The 22,227-nt window shown below is 41.1% G+C and overlaps 1 protein-coding gene across 1 annotated transcript in view; it reads right to left on the bottom strand.

The window, feature by feature from the left end:
* The window catches only part of LOC307127911 (uncharacterized protein), a 108,618-nt gene that overhangs the window by 6,454 nt on the left and 79,937 nt on the right, over window positions 1-22,227 (bottom strand). Inside the window, exons 12-18 of the mRNA XM_079819412.1 lie at window positions 16,962-17,015; window positions 16,680-16,724; window positions 13,661-13,708; window positions 12,089-12,302; window positions 11,902-11,994; window positions 10,979-11,065; window positions 4,179-4,329 (exon numbers count right to left, since the gene is read on the bottom strand). Coding sequence (XP_079675538.1) covers window positions 4,179-4,329; window positions 10,979-11,065; window positions 11,902-11,994; window positions 12,089-12,302; window positions 13,661-13,708; window positions 16,680-16,724; window positions 16,962-17,015 — 692 coding nt within the window. The remainder of the gene's footprint in view (window positions 1-4,178; window positions 4,330-10,978; window positions 11,066-11,901; window positions 11,995-12,088; window positions 12,303-13,660; window positions 13,709-16,679; window positions 16,725-16,961; window positions 17,016-22,227) is intronic.

Here is a 22,227-nt window from a genome sequence, read left to right as displayed (position 1 = left end):
TCGCCATGTGACTTGCCTCCGTCAAATCGAGAGCAAGAGTGCGGTTCCACTGAAACTATTTCAGAGGCTCCTGGGGCATATGGCATCTGCAGCCGCGGTGACGCCGCTCGGATTGCTTCATATGAGACCGCTTCAGCACTGGCTTCGCGATCGAGTCCCGAGATGGGCATGGCAGTCTGGCACGCTCCGGGTCCAAGTGACTCGGGCCTGCTTACAGACGCTCACCCCGTGGTCGAACTTCAGTTTTCTACGGGCCGGTGTGCCCTTAGAACGAGTTTCCAGGCATGTTGTCGTATCGACGGATGCCTCTGCCACGGGCTGGGGTGCCATGTGCAATGGACAGGACCCCACCGCCTCCTGCATGTTAATTTCCTCGAGTTGCTGGCAGTACGGTTCGCCCTGCACCGCTTCCGAGCGTTGCTCAAGGGTCAACATGTGCTTGTCCGGTCAGACAACACGGCCGTAGTAGCGTACATCAACCACCAGGGCGGTCTACGCTCCCACCGTATGTCTCAACTCGCCTGCCATCTCGTTCTATGGAGTCAGAAGCGCCTGAGGTCCCTTCGTGCTGTCCATATTCCGGGAGTCCTGAACCTCGCAGCCGACGAGCTCTCGCGGTTCAGCCTCTCCCGGGAGAATGGAGACTCCATCCCCAGACGGTCCAGCTGATTTGGGAACAGTTCGGGGACGTGCAGGTAGATCTGTTTGCCTCCCACGACTCTTCCCACTGCAGCCTGTTCTATTCCCTGACCGAGGGCACGCTTGGCACGGATGCACTGGCGCACAGCTGGCCGCGGGGCCTACGCAAATATGCGTTCCCCCCAGTGAGCCTACTCGCACAGCTCTTGTGCAAGATCAGGGAGGCAAGGAGCAGGTCCTTTTGGTCGCCCCGTACTGGCACGGCCGGACTTGGTTCCTCAAACTCATACTCCTTGCGACAGCCCCTCCCTGGCCTATTCCTCTGAGACCTCCTTACTCAGAGATGGGACACCCTTTGGCACCCGCGTCCTGACCTGTGGAACCTCCACGTGTGGCTCCTGGACGGGACGCGGCAGGTTTGAGTGGCCTGCCACCTACGGTGGTCGCCACCATCACTTCCGCTAGGGCAGAGTCCACTAGGCATGCCTATGCGTTGAAGTGGAACCTCTTCGTCACCTGGTGCTCTTCCCGCCAAGAAGACCCCTGGAAATGCCCGATCGGGTCCGTGCTCTCGTTCCTCCAAGAGGGGTTGGAGCGAAGGCTGTCTCCCTCCACCCACAAAGTTTATGTGGCCGCAATATCTGCCCACCACGATCTCTTGGAGAACAAAAAGGTAAGTCAGCACGACCTGGTCATCAGGTTCCTGAGGGGGGCGAGGAGACTGAATCCTCCTCGCTCTCCTCTCGTACCCTCTTGGGACCTCTCAGTAGTTCTAAGTGCTCTGCAGAGGCCTCCCTTTGAGCCTTTGCGGTTGGTCGATATTAAGTTCCTGTCGATGAAGACGGCTCTGCTGACCGCATTGGCCTCCGTTAAGAGGGTCGGGACCTGCAGGCATTTTCGGTTGACGAAGCGTGCCTGGAGTTCGGGCCGGCTAACTCTCACGTGATCCTGAGACCCCGGCCTGGATATGTGCCCAAGGTTCCCACCACTCCGTTCAAAGACCAGGTGGTGAACCTGCAAGCGCTGCCTTTGGAGGAGGCAGACCCAGCCTTGGCACTGCTCTGTCCAGTACGCGCTCTCAGCGCCTACGTAGACATGACGCAGTGTTTCAGGACCTTAGACCAGCTCTTTGTCTGTTATGGTGGAGAGCGGAAGGGAAGTGCTCTCTCAAAGCAAAGGCTGCCTCACTGGATAGTGGACACCATTGTTTTGGCTTACCAGCAGCAAGGTCGACCATGTCCCCTTGGGGTTCGGGCTCACTCCACTCGGGAGTGTCGCCTCCTCTTGGGCTCTAGCGCATGGCGCCTCGCTAACAGACATCTGCAGAGCTGCAGGCTGGGCGACACCTAACACATTCGCCAGATTCTACAATCTCCGAGTGGAGCCAGTGTCCGACTATGTACTCGCCCCCCCGAGGGGCCGGTAATGGGCCAGGCTCAGGTGTCTTCGCTTGCTCGCCACTCCACTCCTCGGACTGGATATGTGCGATATCTCCTCAGGTGAGCCCTGAGTTCCTCCAGCACTGCTTACGCCGATACCTGTGTGTCTGCCCTCTAGCGAGCCCAGACCCTCGTGTCCGGCCAGGTGCCCCGAGTGCATGGTTCCCCTCCGGCGACCCCCACACGTGTATTTCGCCGTAAGTCTCCGCAGTGAGCGGGTTTCTTCCCTTGGCGTGTCCCCTGCCACCCCTAGGGTTAAAAATCCACCCATATGCAGCCCTTAGCGGGTCATATGTGTACTCTTAAGTCCTCCCCACGGGTAGGCATCTTGGCATTCCCTCACTGGGATATGCTTCCCAGTGTACCTTGGTATTCCTGTGTTAAGTGGGAGTTCTTCGTCCGTACTAGTCTTACGACAGGGTACTCACACTTACGCAGGGCACTGGAAGACAGCTGAGTGGCGGGATTATATTGGGACCCCCATTCGTTAGTCACTAACGTTACGTCGTAGTGACTGAACGAAAGGGAACGTCTCAGTTACGGATGTAACCCTCGTTCCCTGAGGAGGGAACGGAGACGTAACGTCCCGTTGCCACATCAGTTGTGCTACCTGGAACGCAGGAGTTCAGTCTTGGCTCCTCAAGCAGGTAACATAATGCGATATTGCCACATACTTCCTTTTATACTCACACGGTGAGGCGGAGTTACGTATGCAAATTCTGCATGCCCCATGGCATTGGCACGCCATTAGGCGTTTTCTTAAAGCTCGAAGTTAATAGGCTTCTAAGCGAAACCCCCATTCGTTAGTCACTAACGTTACGTCTCCGTTCCCTCCTCAGGGAACGAGGGTTACATCCGTAACCGAAACATTCTCTGTGGCCTTGTATTGACTACCGAGGACTGAATATCATGATGGTAAAGAATACTTATCCTTTGCCGTTGATGTCTTCAGCCTTCGAGAGGTTGCAGGGAGCATCTGTATTCACAAAATTGGATTTACGTAATGCCTATCATTTGGTGCGCTTAAGGGAGGGGGATGAGTGAAAGACTGCGTTTAATACCTCTAGGGGCCATTTTGAATACTTGGTCATGCCCTTTGGGCTGTCCAACTCCCCCGCAGTCTTCCAAGCACTAGTTAACGACGTGCTGGGAGACATGGTAGATCAGTTCATTTATGTCTACCTGGATGACATACTGATATTTTCTTCTTCTCGCCATGAACATGTTCAGCACGTCAGACGAGTGCTCCAGAGGTTGTTAGAGAATGGGCTTTTTGTCAAGGCGGAGAAATGCGGGTTTCATGCACAGTCATGCGTTTCATGCACAGTTCTAGGGCACATAATCTCATCCGAGGGAATGCGCATGGATCCCGCCATGTTAAGGCTGTGGTAGATTGGCCAAGTCCAGATTCACGCAGGGCCCTGCAAAGGTTTCTGGGATTCCAATTTTTACCAACGTTTCATTCGTAATTTCAGCCAACTAGCCGCTCCTCTAACAACATTGAATTCCTCCAGAACAAAGTTCAGGTGGTCTGGTGTAGCCGAAGCTACATTTAACAAACTCAAGAGCAGCTTTGTTTCGGCTCCCATTCTGATTGCCCCTAATACATCATGGCAGTTCGTGGTGGAGGTCAATGCATCAGGTGGGGGTAGGTGCGGTTCTCTCTCAGCGCTCTTCCTCGGATGACAGGATGCACACATGCACATTTTTTTACCATTGTTTATCACCAGCCGAATGTAACTACGACATTGGTAACAGAGAGTTGTTGGCAGTCAAGTTATCATTGGAGGAGTGGCGTCATTGGCTAGAAGGATCGGGGTACCTTTTATCGTTTGGACCAATCACAAGAATTTGGAATATATCAGATCCGCTAAAAGACTCTAGGCAGGCTCGGTGGGCTCTGTTTTTGGACGTTTTGGCTTTTCTCTTTCGTGCCGCCCGGGTTCTAAAAACATCAAACCCGATGACTTGTCTCGTGTTTTTGACCACTCCGAACGCCCGTCTACTCCCGAGTGTATTTTACCCAAGACCTGAGAGACCCCCCCCCCCTAAACCCCCCCAGATATTATATATATGTTTTGTATATACCTTACCCTATACCTTTTATAGGTGGGAAGGGAGATCCACAATGTTTCTCCTTGTTGTTCCAGTCAAGAGTCAAAGGTGGATTATGTAAAGCCATCAGGCAGGCCTGCTTGTAGCAATCATCAGCAAGTTCACACAGATAGTCTGGTTCATTGTGTCCAAGTTCCTGAAATGAATTGGAATCAATAAAAAATTCAGATGGTTTCTCTGATGCCATATGTTCCTGCTGTTTTAAACAGCTGTCCTGAACCTATTCATTCAACCCTTGAAGGGATAGTTCACCCAAAAATCATAATTTACTCACCCTCATGTCGTTCCAAACCTGTAGGACTTTTTCTGGCCAATTTTTGAGTGGGAGGAAAAATACACTTTTTTTTGTCTCTTTGAATGCAAATGACATCACATTGCACAGAAAATAAAAATGGCTTGTTCTATGAGACAGTTGCGGTTTTATGGGGATTACAAATAGGAGTGGGTGGATTTTAATCTTTTTATATATATATATATATATATATATATATATATATATATATATATATATATACACTCACCTAAAGGATTATTAGGAACACCATACTAATACTATATTCGACCCCCTTTTGCCTTCAGAACTGCCTTAATTCTACGTGGCATTGATTCAACAAGGTGCTGAAAGCATTCTTTAGAAATGTTGGCCCATATTGATAGGATAGCATCTTGCATTTGATGGGGATTTGTGGAATGCACATCCAGGGCACGAAGCTCCCGTTCCACCACATCCCAAAGATGCTCTATTGGGTTGAGAACTGGTGACTGTGGGGGCCATTTTAGTACAGTGAACTCATTGTCATATTCAAGAAACCAATTTAAAATGATTCAAGCTTTGTGACGGTGCATTATCCTGCTGGAAGTAGCCATCAGAGGATGGGGACATGGTGGTCATAAAGGGATGGACATGGTCAGAAACAATGCTCAGGTAGGCCGTGGCATTTAAACGATGCCCAATTGGCACTAAGGGGCCTAAAGTGTGCCAAGAAAACATCCCCCACACCATTACACCACCACCACCAGCCTGCACAGTGGTAACAAGGCATGATGGATCCATGTTTTCATTCTGTTTACGCCAAATTCTGACTCTACCATGTGAATGTCTCAACAGAAATTGAGACTCATCAGACCAGGCAACATTTTTCCAGTCTTCAACTGTCCCATTTTGGTGAGCTCGTGCAAATTGTAGCCTCTTTTTCCGATTTGTAGTGGAGATGAGTGGTACCCGGTGGGGTCTTCTGCTGTTGTAGCCCATCCGCCTCAAGGTTGTGCGTGTTGTGGCTTCACAAATGCTTTGCTGCATACCTCGGTTGTAACGAGTGGTTATTTCAGTCAAAGTTGCTCTTCTATCAGCTTGAATCAGTCGGCCCATTCTCCTCTGACCTTTAGCATCAACAAGGCATTTTCACCCATAGGACTGCCGCATACTGGATGTTTTTCCCTTTTCACACCATTCTTTGTAAACCCTAGAAAAGGTTGTGCGTGAAAATCCCACTAACTGAGCAGATTGTGAAATACTCAAACCGGCCTATCTGGCACCAACAACCATGCTACGCTCAAACTTGCTTAAATCACCTTTCTTTCCCATTCCGACATTCAGTGTGGAGTTCAGGAGATTGTCTTGACCAGGACCACACCCCTAAATGCATTGAAGCAACTGCCATGTGATTGGTTGATTAGATAATTGCATTAATGAGAAATTGAACAGGTGTTCCTAATAATCCTTTAGGTGAGTGTATAAATAAATATATATATATATATATATATATATATATATATATATATATATATATATATATATATATATATATATATATATTGAGGGTGTGACGAGAGACTTATTTCACAAGACGAGACACTAGATTGGGTTCACGAGAACGAGACAAGATTTTTACATAGTATTTTTAAGAAATACTCAATGATGAAATACATAACTAGAAAAAGCAATCTCACAAGAAATCTCGTCACACCCCTAATATATATATATATATATATATATATATATATATATATATATATATATATATATATATATATATATATATATATATATATATTATACAGGTGCAGGTCATATAATTAGAATATAATCAAAAAGCTGATTTATTTCACTAATTCCATTCAAAAAGTGAAACTTGTATATTATATTCATTCATTACACACAGACTGATATATTTCAAATGTTCCTTTAATTTTGATGATTATAACTGACAACTAAGGAAAATCCCAAATTCAGTATCACCTGGTGCCACAATCTAATCAGCTAATTAACTCAAAACACCTGCAAAGGCCTTTAAATGGTCTCTCCATCTAGTTCTGTAGGCTACACAATCATGGGGAAGAAGCTGACTTGACAGTTGCCCAAAAGACGACCCTTGACCCCTTGCACAAGGAGGGCAAGACACAACAGGTCATTGCAAAATAGGCTGGCTGTTCACAGAGCTCTGTGTCCAAGCACATTAATAGAGAGGCGAAGGGAAGGAAAATATGTGGTAGAAAAAAGTGTACAAGCAATAAGGATAACCGCACCCTGGAGAGGATTGTGAAACAAAACCCATTCAAAAATGTGGGGGAGATTCACAAAGAGTGGACTGCAGCTGGAGTCAGTGCTTCAAGAACCACTACACACAGACGTTTGCAAGACACACTACGCACAGACGTATGCAAGACATGGGTTTCATCTGTCGCATTCCTTGTGTCAAGCCACTCTTGAACAACAGACAACGTCAGAAGCGTCTCGCCTGGGCTAAAGACAAACAGGACTGGACTGCTGCTGAGTGGTCCAAAGTTATGTTCTCTGATGAAAGTAAATGTTGCATTTCCTTTGGAAATCAGGGTCCCAGAGTCTGTAGGAAGAGAGGAGAGGCAGACAATCCACGTTGCTTGAGGTCCAGTGTAACGTTTCCACAGTAAGTGATGGTTTGGGGTGCCATGTCATCTGCTGGTGTTGGTCCACTGTGTTTTCTGAGGTCCAAGATCAATGCAGCCGTATAACCAGGAAGTTTTAGAGCACTTCATGCTTCCTGCTGCTGACCAACTTTATGGAGATGCAGATTTCATTTTCCAACAGCACTTGGCACCGGCACACAGTGCCAAAGCAACCAGTACCTGGTTTAAGGACCATGGTATCCCTGTTCTTAAATTGCCAGCAAACTCGCCTTACCTTAACACCATAGAAATTCTATGGGGTATTGTGAAGAGAAAGATGCGGAACGGTTAGAACAGTTATGGAACCCGATGCAATGACATGGACATTTCACTGGTTATATATTAATTTAATTCCAGTTCTGCTATAGTCTGATTTCAATGGATTAAGAAGGTCCACGTAAATGCAACTATTTTAACATCCATCCATTTTCTCCAAGACTTTTTCTCCAGGGCCGAGGGCTGGCAGAATCTACAGTGGTAATAATCATTCAACACTTCTGCGACAATTATATTTTTATGCCAGCACATCTTTATCATCAATCCCTCAACGCCTGAGGCAGACGTCAACTGCCAAATAGGGAAAGGGTCTGCAGTTTTTTCAGATGATGAATCCCATCAAGAATATGCTGACCATAGATGATGCAACCAAGGTTAGGCTGTCCAATATCACCATGTCTCTCCTGTCTTGTCTAGCACATGTGGTGTTTTAATTTTATTTCTGTGCCATGGGCGTCGGTCCTCAGTCTTGGCCCCACCCCTCTTGCTTTCTAATTATTGATTAATTTGCCCCACCTGTTGTTCCCCATTACCTGCTTTGTTTGTCCCCTATTTAATCTCCTTGTATTTTCTGTCCTGTGCTGGTCCGTTGTCTTTGTTATGCCTTTGTTTCATTGTCCGATGTCTCCTGTGCCCTACTCCTCGTTTCTGATCCCGGTTTGTGCATTTATTATGTTTGATTTCCTCCTTCGTGGGTTTTGTTTTGTGTTTATTTTTATTTACAATAAAACCCATTATTTATTGCACTTGAGTCCTTTTTATGGTACCACACTCCGCAAATCTCCAAAACTGTAATTGTGTGAAGGGTAAGCCTCACTGTCCTACACGTGCCCTATCATCATCATCCAAAGACAGCTGGAAACCACCAGGAGAAGGCAGGAGACAGGGAGGATCAAAGACATGGAGACAGACATTCCATGAAGACCTGAGAAACTGTGTCCAAAGGAAAGATGTTGAGAATGTGGCCAGGTTTGCTTGTGGACAGCCCAGAAGCTGAACCCTTCAGAGCAAAGCCTGCCACCAAATAACAATCAGAGCCTCTACAATAATCTTGATCAAAAAGAGTTTGAAGACTCAATGGGTTGGGTCAGTTCTGCTGCTACTAATGCCGTGTCCAATGTTGAGTCAACCACAACTGAAGAGGATCATCTCCAGTTACTTATATATCATTGGTTCTCTGAGATAAGGGAATGAGACATTGCCATATATATGCTAGAATTTACTAGGTGAGCTTCACCATCTGGCCACAGCCAAAACATTCATAGGAGATGCTGTTCAGTTGAGCTTTATATAGACTATGAACTTGCCAACAGTTGGTGTGCTCAAACACCAATACACATTACACATAACACTGGTGTGATTCAATAGGGCTTTAATATTTTTGGAGAAAAGTCTTTCCCCATACCGTCAGATACTGATTATATATATTAGGGATGCACCGATATGAACATTTTGGCCGATACCGATAACCGATAATTCTTAATATTTGAAAGCCGATAACCGATATATTGGCCGATAAATCTAAATACAAATTTTAATAAACTCTGAGAGCCTGATTACAAAAACAAAAGGCTCACCATTAAAAGCCATGTCCCAAACACTTCAACATAAATCAAACCTATACACTACAGTAGCCTATTTGAACCAGTGTGAGATTCCTTACCTTTTCAAATTAATTTTACTCCTATGGCCAAATTTTTTTTTTTAACACTTTACAATAAGGTTTAATTTTTGTTAGTATTAGTTAATCAACAATGAATGAACAATACTTCAACAGGATTTATTAATTTTAGTTCATGTTAATCTCTACATATTCAGACCCAAAGTTGTGTCTTTTACATTAGGTTTGAACTGTGAATGGACTGTTACAAAACACAAACATTTTATTACTAAAATAAACAAAGGTTATTGCTCTCTGTTTGTTCATGATAGTTAATGCATTAATAAAATGAGACCTTATTTGTAAAATGTTACCAAAAATTATATTGTCTAAAAAATAAAAATAATATACCTAAATAATGCAAACAAGTAATTGAACAGCATTACTTAGGCTGCATAATAAAGAATCAGAATGCAAGTGCATGAAATAACCTCCGCACAGACGATAAAGAAATGGTTTTAATCAAACCATATTGTTGATGGAAATGATACGAGAACAACAAAGGGCTAATTATAAAAAATAATGTTTCTGTGTTTTTGAAAAAAAAAAATATGTTTAATATTACCGTAATAGTAAACATCTGCAATATTAGTCTAGTCTATTAGGAATAATGTTGCTGTTTGAGAGCGCGCTGAAGTTGGAGAGAATGAACGAACAACCATAAACTGAAGCGCTTAGAAGTTTAATTAACAACTAAACGCATCATATATGAGAACAATCAGATATTTATACAAAATAAATATAATATTACAACTTATATTAGCACAAAATCACGCATAGGTGAAGGGTTATAAGTGAAGCACTGCGGGTTATTGACTTAACGAAACACATCCTATATGACTTTAATCAGATGTTTATACTACAAAAACGTAATATTACGACTTACATTTGCTTAAAATGACGCGAATGCACAAGCGAACTTGACTGTGCTGGTCAGAATGCGTTGTTGACGCTTCCCACAACAGCGCGCTGAAAAACAACTAAACCCAGAGAATTCACTACGTTTTATAACAGAAATATTCTCATTGCAGTGTTATGTATAGGACCGTCCCAGTAGTTATTAATGCTGTGCATTTCTGTTTGAAATGCGCGCGCCGGTACAATGAAGTGCTTTACTGCATCGTTAATTAACTCAACCAAACGCATCCTATATGGGATTATATACACAAAATAATAAATATAATATTACAACTTACAATGGCACAAAAGGCTGTGAATGCACAAGCAAACTTGACTGTGCTCGTCATGAAGGTGTAACTCCGTGGGCGCGCGCTGAAGCTAAAGACCGGTACAATGAAGTGCTTTACTGCATCGTTTATTAACTCAACCAAACGTATCCTATGTGATATTACATACACAGAATAATAATAAATATAATATTACAACTTACAATGGCACAAAAGGCTGTGAATGCACAAGCGATCTTGACTGTGCTCGTCATGAAGGTGTAACTCCGTGGGCGCGCTCTTCCCTCAACAAACGCGCTGAAACACAACGCTCTTTTACAGCCTGTTCTATTCTCATTATCATTTTATGTAGATTATAGAAGACTTGCGCTGCACATGTTGCACATAACTGTATTTTCCTTTTCGAAGTGATTCCAAACATATTTAGAGCAATTCAAACCCATCATGGTGGACAGCGCGTCCGTCTCAGCTGAAGGAAATAATACATTATCTATCGGCTTGACTATATCGGTCAAATTTTCTTATTGGACCGATAACGATAACATCAAAAATAATCATTTATCGGCCGATAACGATATGTTGCCGATATATCGTGCATCCTTAATATATATATATCTCATTCCCTTATCTTAGGGGACCAAGGTAATCTGAGCCTTTCTGTGTGTATGTGTGTGTTTTTTTTTTTTTACTTAATCTGAAATTATACATGACAGATTTGTTTTTGGATGTCAACATACCTTATTTATATCCTGGTAATGTGTGAAGTTTTCAAACAGTATCATCATTTGTAGATTTTGAACAGCCATGTTCATGCACCGCGATTGCTAAAATATGGTAAGATCAGTGTCAGCATAATCATCAATCAGAAACAGCATGATCAAAATATGATAACATGTAGATACATCTATTTCCTTGATAACATTGAATTTATATATAATCTAAAAACATGCATACATATATATATATATATATATATATATATATATATATATATATATCTTATTAAAAAAATTGGTGCTCTGATCAGGATTTTTATAACGCGTAATTGCTGAAATATTCACTCTGAAGAAGCTTCTCAGGTCAGTTGTAGCACGCATGATAAACTGCCCAACGTTCTTCAGAAAAATCCTCCAGCTCCAGCACATTCTTCAGTTTTCCAGCATCTTTTGCATATTTGAACCCTCTCCAGCAATAACTGTATGATTTTGAGATCTTTCACGTTGAGGATGATTGAGGAACTCAAACACAACTACTAAAAAAGGTTGTTTTTCATTCTGGAGCGTCAGTGAATGTTTGAACCTTTTTTGATAGTTGTGTTTGAGTTTTGTGTAACAATTGTGTAAGATGTAAACATCTTTTATGTAAAATATCTTATTCAGGACAGTACTAAATAAAATAAAAACATGCATTTTTTATGATCCCTCTTATTTAGTTAAAATTATTCACATTTTCACAGATTCTGCAACCAGTTCACATACTATATACAGTATATACAGTATATATATATATATATATATATATATATATATATATATATATATATATATATATATATATATATATATATATATATATATATATATATATATATATGTGTGTGTGTGTGTGTGTGTGTGTGTGTGTGTGTACACACTATCAATTGTATAATAAATTCTTGCACCTTTTTGTTGATGTTGGATTCACTTATTTTGAAAGAAGAATGCAATAGATCTTTCTTTTTCTTCATATCTGTTGATGCCTTGTCGAAAACATTCTATAAAAAAGAGCACAATTTCAAAGAATGATTTATTTTTAAACTCTTATTTTCTGTCATGTATGATCAATATTGCTGGAGGGTGATATGGTACCTTTATCATTCTTTCTACAGTTTCCTTTTCTTTCTTTTCATCAGTAGTTTCTCCTCTTCTCTTGTTTTCTTTCATTTTCTGTCGGCACGTTGGCCATTTATTATATGTCAACTTTTCATAACCCTTTCTTAGCTCAGACTCTCTGCTAGGATTATTTATATCTTCAAATGTTTCACTGCTGCATCCCATTTCAGCAGACGCCTCGATCGACATCCTTAAAAAAGAAATATCTCAAAATAAACGAACAAATAATTGGCTATATTACACTTATTATTTTATAAGATATACAATTCTTTTTTCGTGATGCTAAATGTTACAACAGACAAATATATATATATATATATTGAACAATGTTGAGAACCAAAACGTTTTATTGCCAGTATGTTCCAAAACAATTTATATATATTGTCACGATCACCAGTGAGAGTGCCCATGATTCCATGATTGCCACCAGAGGGCACTCCACCCCGGACTATTGCCAGGTAGTGATGGCGCGTGGACGGCTGATGTACATAGTGGTGTATTTGAGGTAAAAAAAAAAAGATATAAATACTGTTGGGCTTCTCGCAGAAACTGATCGTTTTGTGTTTTAAGACATCATTGTGTCGCCACGAGCCACAGGGTTTAATATGGATTCATATGTCTATGTGTTTTTACTCTCATTGTGCTCATACTCTAAAATGTCCCCATTGACATGCATTATACGACTGAATACTGCAACGGTTGGAGTTAAAATTCTTCATTTGTCTTCTACTGAAGAAACAAACACACCTACATCTTGGATGCCCTGGGGGTAAGCAGATAAACATCACATTTTCATTTTTGGGTGAACTATCCCTTTAAGGGGGGTATTTTCCCCCACTCTACCCTACAGTTACTATTATGTTACAGATACTTACAGCACTTGCATATTATTGCCCTATTGTTGGCTTGATTGCTTCTGTTGCTCACCTCATTTGTAAGTTTAAAAATGATTCAAATTATTTCCCCACCAGTGTTTTTGTTGTTATTGTTGTTGTTTTTTACCCACAAAACATTTCAAATCTTTTGAAGGCCCCAAATGTCAAGACCAAAACAAAGGGGCAATAATGCTTTCGCTATTGCAGGACCAAAATTGTTGAATAGCCTGCCAAATAATTTACTTATTAGGGGCTTTTGCACTGGGTAGTTCTAAGAACTTAGTTACAGGAACTAGCCACCAGGGTGGTTCCCCAGGAACTAAAGGTTCCCCTAGGAACATTTTCCTTGTTGCATTCCCAAAAGTTGCGTGTTTGTAGAGTTAGTTTCTGGAGTAAATATAGACAATAATCTGTGTATGTTAACATTTTTTTTATTTTTTAAATGGCGGGTACTGGTGTTTCGCATGCGTTCGGCCAATCAGCGTACACTGGTAGTTCCTATTGTGCTGGATTAGACCTTACTCTGAAGTAGGAGCTAATTTAGTTCCTCCAAAAGGAGTTTCTAGAACTAAAATCACTCCTAGTTCCTGTGGAGGAACACGCCAAAATCTGGGTACTCTTATTATATTCCTTTACTACAGTCTATTTATGCAACACATGCACTATAATGTACCTTTCTTTTAATTCCTCGAGGTTCTTTTTGTTGGTATCTGCTTCAATTCTGGGAGACACAAAAATAGTATTATTTGTAAATTCTTCATTCATTTATATGCAACAAGAATGACAAAGTGATTGCTTTACTCAGCAAAAGTGAGATTATTCTTAGTATGAAATGTATCTGATATCAAAAAAATTTTTTGTTTATGCTGCCAGGATCACTATCGTCAAAGATGACTGGCAGTTAGCATAGTTTGGAATGGCGGATTTTGTTCCGAGCAAGAACTTCCTCTGCAAATCATCAGTCCTCGTCCTCCTTGATCTATCTGCTGCCTTTGACACGGTCAATCATCAGATTCTTCTGTCCACCCTCTCATCACTGGGCATCACAGGGATTCCACTCCACTGGTTTAAGTCCTATATCACAGGGAGGTCTTTCAAGGTTGCCTGGAGAGGGGAGGTATCCAAAGCACATCAACTGACCACTGGGGTGCCTCAGGGCTCGGTGCTTGGACCTCTCCTCTTCTCCATCTACACTACATCATTGGGACCCATCATACAGGCACATGGCTTCTCATATCAGTGCTATGTTGATGACACTCAGCTCTACCTTTCATTCCAACCAGACGACCCCACAGTAGCTGCACGAATCTCCAGCTGTCTGGCGGACATCTCTGTGTGGATGAATGAACATCACCTGCAGCTTAACCTGGCAAAGACTGAACTGCTTGTCTGCCCTGTCAATCCGACAATACAACACAACTTCACCATCCAGCTTGGTTCATCTCGGATCACCCCTTCAAGTTCGGTCAGAAATCTTGGAGTAACATTTGATGACCAGTTGTCCTGCTAAGACCGCTCGCTCATGCAGGTTTGCGCTCTACAACATCAGAAAGATCAGACCATTCCTAACAAAGCATGCAACATAGCTTCTTGTCCAGGCCCTGGTTATTTCTAGACTTGACTACTGCAATGTGCTTCTGGCTGGACTCCCCTCTTGTGCGATCCAAACACTTTGAATGATCCAGAATGCAACAGCACGTTTTGACATCAACGAGCCCAAAAGGACCCATGTCACACCACTCTTCATCTCTCTGCACTTGCTACCACTCGCTGCTCGCATCAAGTTTAAGGCGCTGACGCTTGCCTACAGATCCACCACGAGCTCAGCTCCTGCATACTTTGACTCAATTCTAGAAATCCACACCCCCACCAGAAGCCTTCGCTCAGCTAAGGAGCGACGGCTTGTGGTACCATCACAGCGAGGCAGAAAATCTCTTTCCAGAACATTCACATTCACCGTTCCCTGCTGGTGGAACGATCTTCCCACCTCCATCCGAATTGCAGAATCACTGACAACATTCAAACGACAGCTGAAAACTCACCTCTTCCGCAAGCACTTAACCTCATCTTAAAAATGTAAAATGTAAAAAAAAAATCCTTTTCCTTATTTTCCTTATATTTTCCTCTACTCCTTCCGTACCCTAGTGTATGATGCTCTGTGTAATGTCAAAAAACGTAGGACTTCTGGCACCTTTTGTGTTTCGTTGCCTCTTCATGACGGATTGCTTCTTGTACTGCCCAGTTATAAGTCGCTTTGGATAAAAGTGTCTGCTAAATGCATAAATGTAAATGTACCGTAAACTGAAGCGATTAGATGGAATTAACAACTAAACACATCATATATGAGAACAATCAGATATTTATACAAAATAAATATAATATTACAACTTATATTTGCACAAAACTATGCACAGGTGAACTAAGTTAGGTAGTCAGAAGGATGTGGATGTGCTCTTAAGATGATCACCGGTACAATGAAGCACTGCGAGTTATTAACTCAAAGAAACGCATCCTATATGAGATTAATCAGAAGTTTATACTACATAAACTTAATATTACGACTTATATATGCTTAAAATTACGCAAATGCACAAGCAAACTAGACTGTGCTGGTCAGAATGTGTTGCGGACGCGCTCTTCCAACAGTGCGCTGAAACAACTAAACCCAGAGAATTCACAATGTTTTATTAATTTTTTTTTATTATTACAGTGTTATGTATATTACAGTTCCAGTAGTTATTAATGATGTGCATTTCTGTTTGAACTGCACAGTGAAGCTAAAGATCGGTACGATGAAGCGCTTTACTGCATGAACTCATACAAGATTATTCAGATATACACAGATTGAATAAATATAATATTACTATAATATAAACTTACTATAATATAAAATATTAACTTACAACAAGGTTATTATAGTTTTGCAATTTTAAATTCGTTTTTATTTTTTTATAAATCTCAGTTTAGTTTTAGTAAGTTTAATAAATTGTTTTGCCATTTTTATTATAGTTTTTATTTGTGAACACATTTCTATTGAGTTTTTATATATATTTAGTTTCAGTTTTAGGAATTATAGTTTAGCAGAGTTACCAGAACAAAGACCAAAGCAAGATTTTTTATTTCAGCAAAGTTTAATGTTTGCTTAGATTAGAGTCTTGTGCAGACATCTTAATAATGTAAAAAAGTAAAAATTATGAAAAATCCAGACAAACTCATTCATTGTAAAGATGAAATCTTGTTAAACATGCCTATTTTTTCCAGCAGTACAATGTAGGCCAGTAGTGTGACCACTGTCAATCAAATTAATCCTGATTTCTTGAAGTAGGGTATATAGTGTATATGTAACCCCTCCTGTTCGAACCGCCTGCTCCAAGCGGGACTCAAACCCGGGTCTGTCAGCATGAGAGTCGGACGCTATAACAAGGAGGCTAAAGGCTGCAACTTCTAGCGTCAGTCGCTAGAGCGTCTCTTGAGATCAGAGGAGTGAGGTTTATTCACAGCAACTACTAGCTGACCTCCGTTACATATATATAAAGTGTATTATAGTATATTAGATAGGATTGTATAGACACAGGCTGGAAACACAATAGACATACATAATTCAAATAAACAGATGGATCAGAAAAGTGGTCAAATACTTTCGAAAAACTTGTGCTGCTATTCAGTCAGAAGACATGTAAAGAAATGATTACCTTAGTTTCTGTAGTCCCTGTTCCATTGCTTTAATGTCGTCATCTCTGCATTCATAGAAAGACAGAATTGCCTTAGTTTGTTCTTGATACATTTGTTCTTGTTGTTCATGTACTGAAGATTTGATTCGGTCAAACTTTAGTTAATATTGGTTTTTATATTTTATTTTCTACACTTGCCTAAATAAACCTATTATTCAAACAGAATACTGAATTAAACAAGACAACAAAATTGTGCAAAAATGATAGGAGAAAAACATTATCAAGAGCCTTCAAAGCACTTACTTTCTGGAAAGTTCCTGCTGAAAGTCATTGCAGTTTGCACAGTTTGCATCAGGCCTAGAAGTAAAAGAAAAACAAACATGAGCAATACTGAGAAATAACATGCAATTCTTAACTTTATTTTTGTATACATATATTTCATTTGTTTATTGGAAAAGAGTTAACTGCTTAAGTGCAGTTTTCTGTGAGTTTTCTGACAGATAGATTTTTTAAACTAAAACAGATAAAAAGTTGAGCTAGGTAAAGCCCTGAAACCGTGTTTAGACAGTAATTTTAATTTTAAGTCTTTCTTTCATTTGTAGCCAGATTTTTTTCTTTCTTGTCTTTTATAAATTTTATCCTAATGGTTTTGAGGTGAGCATTTAATCAAGCTAAAGTGAGGGTCGTTAAAGGGCTACTTCAGTGAATTAGCATTCAGCTTTGTATCAGTAGAAACCCTGTAGTATATTTGAATTGTGGTACTTTCCCCCCGCATATCCCCCTGAGACGAGAGATTTATGCATTTTATTTCTGGAAAAAAAATAAAAAATTTCCAGAGGCTAAAAACTACAGCCAGTAGAAGGAGCTGTTCCGCATGTTTTCAACCCGCCCACAGGGAAGAGATCTCACACACAGAATGTAAATTCGCTCGGCTCAGCCTCATGCAATCATAACGGAGCGGTGCAGAGCAAAGTGAGTGTTTCAACTTTTCAATGAATTTCTATGAAAGTTTTGCTTCCACATGCGATCTGATAACGCGCCAGACTGGACACACGCTGAGAATGACAGCCGCGCTCACCTCAGCTCTGTTCAGCTCTTCTCTCGTGATGAATGAGATCTGACTCCTGCTGCGTCTGTGACGTGACTTTCGTTCGGCTCACTCACACTTTATTGAAAAGACACGTTCAATTTTTAATTGTAGTGTTTATTCTCTAACTGAACAAAATTATTGTATTATTATGAAGATCAAAACGACGCAGAATACAAAACGAATACAGTGTCAGACTTTAGTAATAAGTAACAGAAATAAGCACAAATGCCAGGGCATGTCAAAACACCTCCACGGCCCAGAAAACAGCTCAGACCCCAGAGGGTTAACAAGGTGCTTTGACGTAAGAAACGTCTAGGTTACTAATGTAACACCCTGTTGCCTGAAGGAGGGAATGAAGACGTTAATATCAGTGATTACTAGGGGTGTGACGATATCTTGTGTTTTCAAGGAAAGAATAAATTTGTCATTACACTGATAGCTGTTAGCTTTTTAATTATATTATCCAAAGGTATATAATCTGGCAAACCATTATGTTGTAAAAGCTTAGGAGTCTATTTAAAGGGATGATTGTGGAGGGGAGTTTGGTCAAACTATGGCAGCGAGACAGCAAATAGCTGTGCTAAATCAAAGACGGTGCCACTGCAGAGCCATTTAGTGTATGTGCCATATATGAAAGCACAACAGCGCGTGCTGCTCCTGCACCGCATACGCACCGCAACACGCACCGCATACGCACTGCAGACGGAGTATGTGTGAAACGGGCGTTAGTGTATATTTAGTAAATAATATTATTATAATAATATTTAGTAAAAATACAGCTCTTATTAGTTGTTAAAAGTGTACTAATTACTATTGAATCAAATGTCAAGGAAGAAAAAAATTATTTTGTGGCAAAAGGTGAAGTAAGAGCTGGGCTGGGGCAGCAGGGGGCGGGGCTCGTTTAGTACTACATGATGTCACTAACCCTAAAATAAATCATAATCTAAATCATAATCAAGGACTCCTTTAATCTTTGCAATCTTGCAACCATGCATTTACGTCCGTATGTATCAGGTCGGTCCCTGTCCATTCATCAGGGGGTAGGCTCCACCCCTGCCTTCATCTTCAGGCAGGAACTTGGTCCAGACTTACAACATGGCAGTGGTATCCTACATAAACTGCCAGGGCGGACTCAGATCGGGCACCTTGTAGACCATGGCCAAAAAATTTGCAAGCGCTCTCTGTGAACACTTCCTGCCTTGAATATGGGCCTAACGACTGACACGGCTATGTACCCAAGGTGCTCTCAACTCCGTTTAGAGCCCAGATAATTTCACTGTCTGCCCTTCCCTCGCCGGAAGACGACAGAGAATAAGTTTATTTGTATAGCACATTTCATACACAGTGGCAATTCAAAGCAGAGTCCTGCACGGGTGCGGGTGACCCACGAAGATTTCTGAAACGGGTGAAAAACATCCTACTGTGTCGGATACGGGTGCGGGCCGGGTCGGACAAGGGAGAACACGGGTCTAAACACGGGTTTTAAACAGTCACGTGCAAACGAATATAGGCCTATATATAAAAATATATGCATGTATATTGTAGATGTGTTCCTAAAAATATGCATATACAAAAATATGCCTTGCCTGTATTTCAAGTTGATAAAATAATTTCAAATCCATATCAGTTTATTTGTGGCCGCGTGGCGTGCGCGCGCGCCTTCCCAGGAGAATCACAACCTTTGCCTGCACTCGTCGAGATGGATCATGAGGAGTTTAAGAAAAGATAGCCGCAAATGTGGAAGTTCATCGCAGAGGAAGCACGCAGATAACTGTGGTAACAAAACCAAGCACAAGCAGTTCAATCAAACAGTATTTTTGTTATGGTTCCTGAGTTTGGTCTCTTAATAACACTGTCTTAGTAGCCTACATTAAGCCACGTTAAGCGTTTTCTTATAATGTTTTTCTATGGGAGGAAAACGCTTAACGACTCTCCATTTTCTTCCACCCCAGATAGGGGATTTCATCTTTATTTTTATTTCCTTTTAATTTCCTTTTAATTCCTATTATAACTATTATACTATATATATTTTTATTTTATTCACTTATAACTATTTTAACTTCATTTCTGTGTAAAGCACTTTGAATTGCCACTGTGTATGAAATGTGCTATACAAATAAACTTGCCTTGCCTTGCCTAACGTGTAATTAAACGTGTTGCGTTCAAATTTTGGGCTCATCTGATTTTTTATTAGTTATTAGTTATTAGTATTATGTTTACTCATTTTGGCCTCTTAATAACAGTGTCTTACATTAAGCCACGTTAAGCATTTTAGAATGTCCCTGCTGAAGTTGTCCTTAAGTTAATGGCCGTGTAATAACTTCTGTATGCTGGCAATAAACATTTTTGTAAGTGTGTCTATAATGTAATATGCTAAACTGATTTTTATTGCGTGTGCGGGTCGGGTGTCGGTTCTATTTTAAGCGGGTCAGGTCGGGTGCGGATTTTATTTAGTGCTGTTGTCGGAAAACGGGTCGGATGCGGTTTTAAGCACTGCGGGTACGGGCGGGTGCGGGTTTACAAAATCGGACCTGTGCAGGACTCTAATTCAAAGTGCTTTACAGAAATTAATTTAAAATATTCGTAAGTTAATAAAAAAATAAAAATAAAAAATATATATAGTATACCACCTATCTGAAGAGGAAGAAAATTGAGAGTCAGGTTTACGTAAAAAATATTTGTCAGGTAACTGTGCATTTAAACATTACCCTTACAGACAAATCTTCCTGGACAGGAACACCAGGGCTATCTCTACAGATCTATATCCGTCAGAGAAGATCTACACGGATCGTCCTCACGCCAGAGGGATTCGATTTATCACTCCCCGTCTCTCAACCTCTTCCACCCAGACAGCCTTAACAAAATAAATAATAATAAAAAATAAAAAGTATAATTAAAAATAAAAATAAAAACAGGGTTAAATTGAAACATATAAATTAAAGTGCAAGCAGTTCGGACAAAGCACAGAGCTCATTCAGTAAATGCACAGCTAAACAGATGTGTTTTGAGTCTGGATTTGAAAGTGGCTACTGTTGGAGCACATCTGATCTGTTCAGGAAGCTGGTTCAGCTGCGGCTGGCATAATAGCTAAAAGCAGACTCTCCTTGCTTTGAGTGAACCCTTGGTATTTCTAATTGACTTGATCCTGATGATCTGAGTGATCTGTTGGGTTTGTACTTAATCAGCATATCTGCAATGTATTGAGGTCCTAGGCTATTAAGTGATTTATATACAAATAATAATACTTAAAAATCTATTCTAAATGTAACTGGAAGCCAGTGTAAAGACCTAAGGACTGGTGTGATATGGTCATATTTTCTGGTTCGGCTCAGGATCCTGGCAGCAGCGTTCTGTATGAGCTGCAGCTGTCTAATGGTCTTTTTGGGAAGGCCGGTGAGGAGACCATTACAATAGTCCACCCTGCTGGTGATAAAAGCATGAACGAGTTTCTCTAAGTCTTGCCTGGAAACAAAGCATCTAATTCTTGCAATATTTTTGAGATGATAGTAATCTGATTTAGTTATTGCTTTGACATGACTACTGAAACTCAGGTCTGACTCCAGAATCACACTTAGATTTCTGACTTGACCTTTAGTTGTTTGACCCCTAACTTCAAGGTATGCGTTCACCTTGAGAATTTCATCTTTGTTTCCAAATGCAATGACTTCAGTTTTGTCTTTGTTTAACTGAAGAAAGTTTTGGCACATCCAGTTGTTAACTTCATCAATGCATTTACATAGAGAGTCAATGGGGCTGTAGTCATTAGGTTATAGGGCTCAGTAGATCTGGGTGTGGTCAGCATAGCTGTGGTAAGCCATTTGGTTCTTTCATTATTTGGCTCAGTGGCAGCATATACAGGTTGAAAAGGAGTGGTGCAAGAATTGACCCTTGTGGGACTCCGCATGTCATGGATGTCCACTCAGACTTATGGTCACCTATACTCACATAATAACCTCTCCCTTCTAAGTATGACCTGAACCATTTGAGGACCATCCCAGAAAGCCCAACCCAATTTTCTAGCCTGTCAAGAAGTATGTTGTGGTCAACAGTGTCGAATGCTGCACTGAGGTCGAGTAGTACCAGAATTGATGTTTTGCCTGTATCTGTATTGAGGCGAATATCATTTATTATCTTTATGAGCGCTGTCTCTGTGCTGTGATGCGGTCGGAAACCAGATTGAATATTGTCAAAGTATCCGTTTGAGCTCAAGAATTTGTTCAGCTACCTGAAAACAACTTTTTCAATGATCTTGCCTATGAAGGGGGGATTTGAGATTGGTCTGTAGTTGCTCAATATGGTGTTATCCAGGTTTCCCTTTTTAAGGAGGGGCTTAACTACTGCAGTTCTAAGCAATTTTTGAAAAGTTCCATAAAGAAGTGAGGAGTGTACCTCCCTCCTAAACCTATTTTCCCTTCTAAACCTATTTTGCCCTGTCAGGGCTCTCAGAGTCTATGTAGAGCACTCTTCCCAATTCAGACA

This window comes from Gobio gobio (assembly GCF_949357685.1).
Source record: "Gobio gobio genome assembly, chromosome: 1".
NCBI classification, from domain to species: domain Eukaryota; kingdom Metazoa; phylum Chordata; class Actinopteri; order Cypriniformes; family Gobionidae; genus Gobio; species Gobio gobio.
The sequence above is the reverse complement of the archived record's forward strand: the minus strand, read 5'-3'. Positions and strand labels throughout refer to the sequence as shown.